This window comes from Gadus chalcogrammus, chromosome 13 (assembly GCF_026213295.1).
Source record: "Gadus chalcogrammus isolate NIFS_2021 chromosome 13, NIFS_Gcha_1.0, whole genome shotgun sequence".
NCBI classification, from domain to species: Eukaryota; Metazoa; Chordata; class Actinopteri; order Gadiformes; family Gadidae; genus Gadus; species Gadus chalcogrammus.
The window spans coordinates 18,524,041-18,531,518 of NC_079424.1; the positions used below are offsets into that span (position 1 = coordinate 18,524,041).

A 7,478-nucleotide genomic window follows, 5' to 3' on the forward strand; every position below is an offset into this window, starting at 1 on the left:
AAATGTCTGCCAAGACCCTAACGGCACGAATGCCCTTTAGCGGCGTTACTTTACCACTTTAGTTTGGCCCTACTGGTAGTCTCGTGTGAACCGACTGGTGAGTTTGTTTCGTCAGTGATGTCGAAAGGACGGGTTAATGGATTGTTGCATTTAATTGGATTTCCATGCGGACAATGCAGGCGTGTATGGACATAACTCTAGATTACTTCCCAATGGATATAGAGATCAGTAGGCTGTTTAGTATTTACCCTTCAATAAAACGACAGGTAGAATGAAAAGCCGTGGTCCTAGCTATACCTCATTATGCCACAAGAGGGCAGTACACCGCCAGGCTTATTTACACGAGGAATGACCGATTTTTTTTTCCGGTCCCAAACCTCTTAAGAGAAATAAGTTTCAGGGAGCGGTTTGTGTTTTTATTCCAGTGTAATGAATAGGTTTATACATGGAATCCAGATCACACAAAAGGTTTCCAAATGTGGAAGAAAAAAATCATCATGTTGCTTTTATCTAGCAAGTAGGGTTGATTCAAATACATATGTTGGATTTTCAGCGTCAGCATCCCTTTTAAAATCAAAAGGGCTAGAAAATAAGTCAATTACATATATTTTTTTACTTAAATGCAGACATAAAATCTAATAAAAGGTGAGCCAAGACCTTGAGTCTTAAGCCAGATCCTAAAATGAAATAATAAATATAGTAATATATGAACAATTCAATCGGCAGGATCTTTCCTATTTCTGAACCATGTATTTAAAACTAATCTTAACAATGGAGGATAATATTCCTTAGTCTAGTGGGAAGCAGGATTCAAATCCGAGGTTGAATAAGGAAGTACATTTCTAGCTCAATGCTGCTCGTGTGGGTCCAGGGGAATCTAGTTCTAGTGTAGACAGGACACCAGTAGGACAACAAATGGGCACAAACTGAGTTATGGGAGGGGCAGGAACGGAGAACTAGCATCTGTCTGCAGTCATGGGGGCAGTGCGGTGCCGTATGTGCTCATGTAAGACCAGGACCTGGGGTTCTCGGGTTCTAAGCAGGAGACATTGACTCTCTGCTATCAAGAATGTATCAGGTGCAGGCTGAGTAGGGGTACTGTGGGTGCCACCAGTCCATGAGCCGGACGCTGTGCACCGGGTCGAGCACCACCTGCAGCCCGCAGTGTTCCACCCTCCTCCTCCCGCGGCGCGGCGGGGAGTCCTGGAAGAGCAGGCGCACGCGGTGATGCCGCATGTCCGTGCTCACGTTGATAGCAAACTGGGGGGGGGGGGGGCAGACATAGAGAGGTTGGTTATTTAGCAGACAGACCTTAAGTGACTCCCACTGAATTCATGCCATGTCATGCCATTTAGGAGCGGTAAAGGGTGGAGGTGCAGCAACTTGAGATGCGGCTCGACACCGTGCCCGTCGTTAGTTGGGGCAGTGGGATCTCCAGTTTGAAACATTCTGGCTTTTTTGGACTGTGCTGCAACTCTAGCGGCCCTGCCGGGTCAAAGTGAGGGCTTGGTTTGCAAAAAATGTGTCCCGAGATCCATCTTTTTTTGTGCCGGTCTATCTATCTCTATCCTGATGGGGGCCTGGTGAACCGGCAACCAATTGATTCAGGAAATCAGTGGCAATACGTAGCCCTAGTCCCGTGAAACCCCTTTCCACAGTGCTTTCTCCATAGGAGGACAATGGAGACGGTCGGAGGCGTCTGACCGTATCTAAAGTGAACGAGCCTTTTAGGCAAAAGGTAGGCTGCAGACATTAGGGATGAAACCAAGTACCTTTTGACTGGCAGTTGAACACCCGCACCTAGCCAGCGTTAAGATAAGCTTGGTGGATAATCTTCCTTGCTCGCTAACACAAGGAAGTATAAGCTTGAGTATGTTGTACTGACCGTGGTAAGGGTCATCCCCATGACCACAGGTGTGAAGATGAAGTTGAGTGTGAAGACCCGGAGCAGGTAGCAGTCAGAGTCCGGGTTGGCGTGGACGTCTTCATACTGCCTGGGCAGGCAGAGAGAGTTGGTGTTGCCGTTCTTACTATGCCTCTGCTGGGTTGAGGAGGAGGAGAGGAACGTTTTTAAATACCATTTATACACCATGACCTGAACAGAGATTTAAGTTGTTGACTTTGGGAGAACTCCTCTACCTGCTTTAGAAACTTGAAGTTGAACTCCCACATAGCTTCAGGCCGAGTCCCAGATACTTTCGTGACCCAGAACAGCAAACACTGCAACAGGAGAAAGACGTCACTCAAAGTGGGACATTCTGAAAGCGGAGCACCTACTTTGACTTCCAAACGTCACCCATGAGCCACATCTTTCTCATACTGAAACATGAGGGGAATCTCTGCTAGGGTTGGGCACCGAATTCTGTACTTTAAAAAAAGGTAGTGACTGCAATGATGGACCGAGTATCTATTCAAGTTAAATCAAATCGGTACCAAATACCGGCTGGAGAGTATGCTTCAATTTATTTTCGAGAGATAGTGCGTGACTACATCGCAACTCTGGTTGCAAGTGTGGTTGTTCACATGTTTCCAGACTTGATGTAGATATCAGGCTGCTCAAATAGTTGAAATGCGACATGTTAACATGACCAGGAAGAAACCTGGTCAAACACCACAAATATCTAAAAGCCGTGGTATGTACCATTTCTGATAGCCCTGCAGCTCAAGTTATCAATCCTGCAGCCAGAGTCTGAGAAGTTAAACAATCCACGGAGGGTGAAACTGAGGCATGAGCTCTTGGATAAGTTAGCAATTTGGGTATTTTCAAAACCTTAGTAGTAAACCAATAGTACCTGCATACTATTTACGGGGACTATAATGATGAATGAATGATTGGAACTGTGAATGAACTAGACAGACACACTATAATTGAATTAGCTGTTGACTTATTACAACTGAAATGACATTTGTGTACCGGTAACGGTATCATTTCCAGTATGAGCTTTCATGTCGTCTATTTCCATTTTCAATAATGTATTTTGTGAGAAATTGTATACTATTGTAAAACACTGAAATAAATGAGTGGGGGAGTTAGATGCGTTTATTCACTGCGTAAATGAAACAGATGTTTCTTGTGGTAATGATGTACTCAGGTTTCCTAGCTCCTTTCCTCAAAATGGTATAATAGGTAACATTTCTGCATTATATCCAAGAACTTTTGAGATGTGTACTTACATTATCATAATTGTTTAATTAAAGAATGGTCAAACCCAGAGAAATCTGTAGTTTTATTCACAATAACAACCTTTTCATTTGGTCGCATGTCAATGTCATATCCCCTTTACCTCCTAACTTCCGGAGACACGCATGAAACAGTAATCCAATAGAGACCTAAATTATTGATATATTTAAATATTGAGGTTGAACAAGGTTGCTAATTTAGCAAGTGGCTCATGCCAGCCATAAAGTTTATGCAGACTACTTGGATGCCATAGGTTGACAATTCTTACACAATCTAAAATTGGTAAATCTTATGTCATTGTAGAGCTGCTGCATGCAATACATTGATTATGCTCTCATCAACACGTTGACACCAATATGTCTGATTATCTCCTCTACATGCACACTCCAATACAGCCAATATTTGACAAAATAAATCAGGGGAATACTTAAAAAACACAGGAGCATGCTTTTGAGTTTACCTTTGAGTTGAGCAAGGAGGTAGGCGTGGACTCTGGCAGAATGGGAACCTTGGAGAAGCGCAGGCTGAAGGGCTCGTACAGGAGGAAGAGGGAGCGGATCACACATGCCCGCAGGCTCTGCATCCTGTCGATGCATTTTGGCTGCAGACGGAACGGCAGCTCAGCATCCAGGCTGTAGTGTCTTGATTGAGAGATTAGGGGGGGGGGGGAAAGGGGGGGGTTCAACGATGAGACCTTCTGAACGTGTGTATGTGTAATGTGATAATTACTTCGACAGCAAGTTATATCAGCAACAGATATACCCTCAAACCTTGTATGCTATTTAACCCTATATAATCCTTTATACTGCTTTTCAAGCTCATGTGTCAATATTTTATTTTTGTTTCTGTAACCATTTTGACTATTGCATGCATTTTAGGGTCAAGCACTTTGCTAACAATGGCAGAATGTAAGATTGGGCGAGACAAAGCCAGCAGACCTTCTGTAGAGCCTGGTCCAGAAGGCAGCAGTGCATGTGACAATCCAGGCATTCTTGCAGATCAGGGAAAATCTGCAAACATCTTCAGGACGGATGTAGGCGGACAGCATTAACCAGATATCCACCGGATACTCCCCTCCATCATAGCTCTCACTCTCTGATAGTGAGAAAGAAGAACTTTAGAAAATCCCTCCTTCATGTGAATTACAGACCCACATTATGTGCGCGGAATAGGTACCTTTTATTTTGTTTTTCTTCTTTCTGACAGATTTGCTTTCATTTTCATCTTCCTCTGACTCTGCTTCGAGATCGTCGCTGCTCTCCGAGGTGTCTCCTGTGACTCCCAAGGCAGAGGACAGCACCTCATCCACAGCACCCACGGAGGCCTCCAGGCCACACAGTAACTTGACTGGCAGACAACACCAACAGGATTAACGTTACCACACGACTTTCTAAAGGAGAAACGGTGCCAATAGTAAAAAAGAAAAAGAAAAAAGTCTAAAATGCATCCAGATCCATATAACCTACCTTCTTTTTCAACTGCATTGATCACAGCCTTTTTCACCCTCCCCGACTTCACCACAGCGGGGTCTGCATTCGCGTAATCAGCTACTGTCACTAATGGGGGAAATGTGGGTAATTCTTCGAATTAAGCATAAGCAATTCAGTCTTTTACTCATTACTCAAACGGTGACAGTATGGGGTTTCTGGAGCCGATCCAACCCTTTAAACCCTGTCTAAATAGTGTCACTATTATGAATCCATTGAGTGCTAAACAAATCAGGCTAAACATAAGACGACGGAGTGAGTGGTTGAAATAGCGAACTAGTTGACCTGATTCAGAACAGATGTCCCCAGGCTTAAATTTCAGCCGTTTTCGGTTCCCTTTCTTGGGCATGACGACTTCAATGATATGTGGACCCTTAACGCGATTGTGTGTGCTGCCATGTCTCTAAGACAAGCAAACCTAAATAAAAAGAGATAAAAAATTGAGTGAATTTAAGAAAGGTTCCTCCGGGATCTTCAGCCATCATGGAATGACGTACTCATTTTTGTATCGCGAGATTCCTATCAGCAACTTGTTTTCTTCTCTTACATAAATATAGCCCAAGTCTACGAAGCGTCTGTACTACTGTCATCTACAGGCACAATTGTGTAATTGCACCGTAATACACACTTAGATATTTTTATGAATATATATATATATGTTTGTTTTTATTATTATTATTACTATTATTTTATTAGTAGTAATAATAGTAGTAGCAGTAGTAGCAGTAGTAGTAGTAGTAGTCGTAGTAGTCGACTACTACGACTACTACTACTACTACTACTACTACTACTACTACTACTACTACTACTACTACTGCTACTACTGCTACTACTATTATTACTACTAATAAAATAATGGTAATAATAATAATAAAAACAATAATAACAACGATCATAATATTAATATTAATAACATATATTAATAACATTCATTATTAGCAATGATAATAATTTATTATCAACACAATAGTACAGAACAGGATACAATAAAGCATTCAAAAACATAGATTGATATAGTTGGTTTGCAATGTCTGTATTGGAATTGTACAAAGGTGTACAACTCTAACATAGGTGTTTAAATTAGTAGATTAATTCATTAAAATCATCTGCTAGTTTATAGTAGACCTGAATAAGAATTATTTGCGTAGGCCTAGTTTAAATCAGGGAAAATGTGTGGGAAACTGTCATTCGAGGCCCATAAAAGTCAACCTCAGTGCTTCAAAACATGTGTTTAGTTATATTCTTATCTATTCCATTCCACCTCTAATCTACAAACCAGCGCATCCTGCAGGGGGCGCTGCACGCTCTTCCAAGCGCCCAGCATTTCTCTCCGGCGCGCGCTATCGACCGCCGTGCGCTCAGAGCAGCCAGCCAGCCAGATCGTGAGCGTGCGTACGTAGTGGTGCTGATGTGATCAGCCGGATTTCACTCTGTGGAGATCCGAGCCTTAAAACGTGTCAACAGCATTTCTGTCACTGGATTTACAATCGGAAACGAATCTAATCGAATGCGAAACGAATCATCAGTATCTTAACGCTGCGGCACTCCTTATATCCTATGGCGCACACGGGCGAAGTTGTGATTTGTGGGAGTTGCTACCTTGTTTCGGTAGCCGTAGTGACAGCTGCAGGAGCCCTGGTGTGAGTGGTGCGAGAAGGAGTGTCTGCGCGGCGGCGGCGGCGGCGGCGGCAGTGAAGAGTGATGGCAGCAGAGAAGGCGGATGCAGATAGGACTTGCCCTCTCCGCCGTGCACATCACTGACTGAAGGTCCGCGGAGACGGGGTGTGAACTTGGATATTTAGCTCATGTCTTTGGCCACAGTGACTCTTTATTTCTGTGATTGCTGCTTCGACGTCTCCCGCGCTCACGTTTATTAGGTATATCTCACGCCGAGCGTAGCTTCCCCCCCCCAGCCCCCCTCTCTCCTGTCAATCATATCTCACTGGATTTCTACATGAGTGCATGACTCGCGGGGCAGGGCGGATCTGCTCAAGAGGTGGACGGATGCCGGTTGATATGGAAAGGTCAACCATCAACTCATCGTTCCGATTCCAGTGATCAGGTAGGCTATACCGGTATTTTAAACCATGTATTCCTTGGGAAAGCGAATGCTGGAGTGGTTTGGAGTTAGCTCGCGCGTATGCAATTTGCCTATACGCTGTTCTGGCCCTTTTTCTATCAGCAATTGTCAGCGTTTATATTCGAATTCAACCTCTATGTATTCCTTCTCGCCTCCACAGCTATAGCTTGTGCTGTAGAATTGTGCAGCAGAAGCATCGAAGATGATGTGCGAAGTGATGCCCACCATTACAGAGGGGGACTCGGGTGGTCCTCCGAGGACCGCCGGCGGGGTACAAAATGGGTCGGAGCAGGAGGCCAACTTCGAGCAGTTGATGGTCAACATGTTGGACGAGAGGGACAAGCTGCTGGAGTCCCTCCGGGAGACCCAGGAGACGCTCATACACTCGCAGACCAAGCTGCAAGGCGCGCTGCACGAGAGGGACGTACTTCAGAGGCAAATTAATGCCGCGCTACCTCAGGTGAGCGACTCAGCCTCCGACTACTGGAGGATGCATGTATCCAGGGGCCGACGACATGTCTATGTGTACTGTCAGGATTTATGTTAGGGAAACGGCAGTCTCAGCAACAGCACAGGGCCCAGGATGTGCTTATAGTGTTGGCTGGGTTAGGGAAACAAGATCTCGTTCATCTTATAGTATGTCGCTGATTTGAGTTCAGCTCTGTGTGTGGTCATCATGATGACAGCAGAGCAGCAGGTCACCTGGTTCATGTCTTTTAACTTCTGTCAT

At 44.4% G+C, this 7,478-nt stretch overlaps 2 protein-coding genes across 2 annotated transcripts in view; one reads left to right on the forward strand and one right to left on the reverse strand.

Annotated features, from left to right (window-relative positions):
- Nucleotides 1–301: 301 nt before the first annotated feature.
- On the reverse strand, nt 302–5,174 carry tmem183a (transmembrane protein 183A). Its single transcript, XM_056605455.1, has 8 exons — nt 4,954–5,174; nt 4,648–4,737; nt 4,358–4,528; nt 4,120–4,276; nt 3,642–3,822; nt 2,140–2,220; nt 1,886–2,041; nt 302–1,260 (listed from the first exon to the last, which is right to left on the reverse strand). Exons 1-8 carry the CDS (start codon nt 5,015–5,017, stop codon nt 1,075–1,077), a joined length of 1,086 nt encoding a protein of 361 aa, XP_056461430.1. The 5' UTR covers nt 5,018–5,174; the 3' UTR covers nt 302–1,074.
- Nucleotides 5,175–6,463: 1,289 nt separating this feature from the next.
- ppfia4 (PTPRF interacting protein alpha 4) overlaps nt 6,464–7,478 on the forward strand; it is a 53,965-nt gene continuing 52,950 nt past the window's right edge. The window contains exons 1-2 of the mRNA XM_056606356.1: nt 6,464–6,730; nt 6,909–7,208. Of these exons, the coding sequence (XP_056462331.1) occupies nt 6,951–7,208 (258 nt within the window). The 5' untranslated portion in view covers nt 6,464–6,730; nt 6,909–6,950. The remainder of the gene's footprint in view (nt 6,731–6,908; nt 7,209–7,478) is intronic.

What these genes read in the sequence shown, in the direction of transcription:
- tmem183a (XM_056605455.1), bottom strand. Translation starts at nt 5,017, where the DNA reads ATGCCCAAGAAAGGGAACCGAAAACGGCTGAAATTTAAGCCTGGGGAC. An exon ending in ACTTCAAGTTTCTAAAGCAG is followed by an intron (nt 2,042 to 2,139) that starts GTAGAGGAGTTC and finishes TCCTCAACCCAG; the next exon opens with CAGAGGCATAGTAAGAACGG. An exon ending in TGGGGATGACCCTTACCACG is followed by an intron (nt 1,261 to 1,885) that starts GTCAGTACAACA and finishes CCCCCCCCCCAG; the next exon opens with TTTGCTATCAACGTGAGCAC.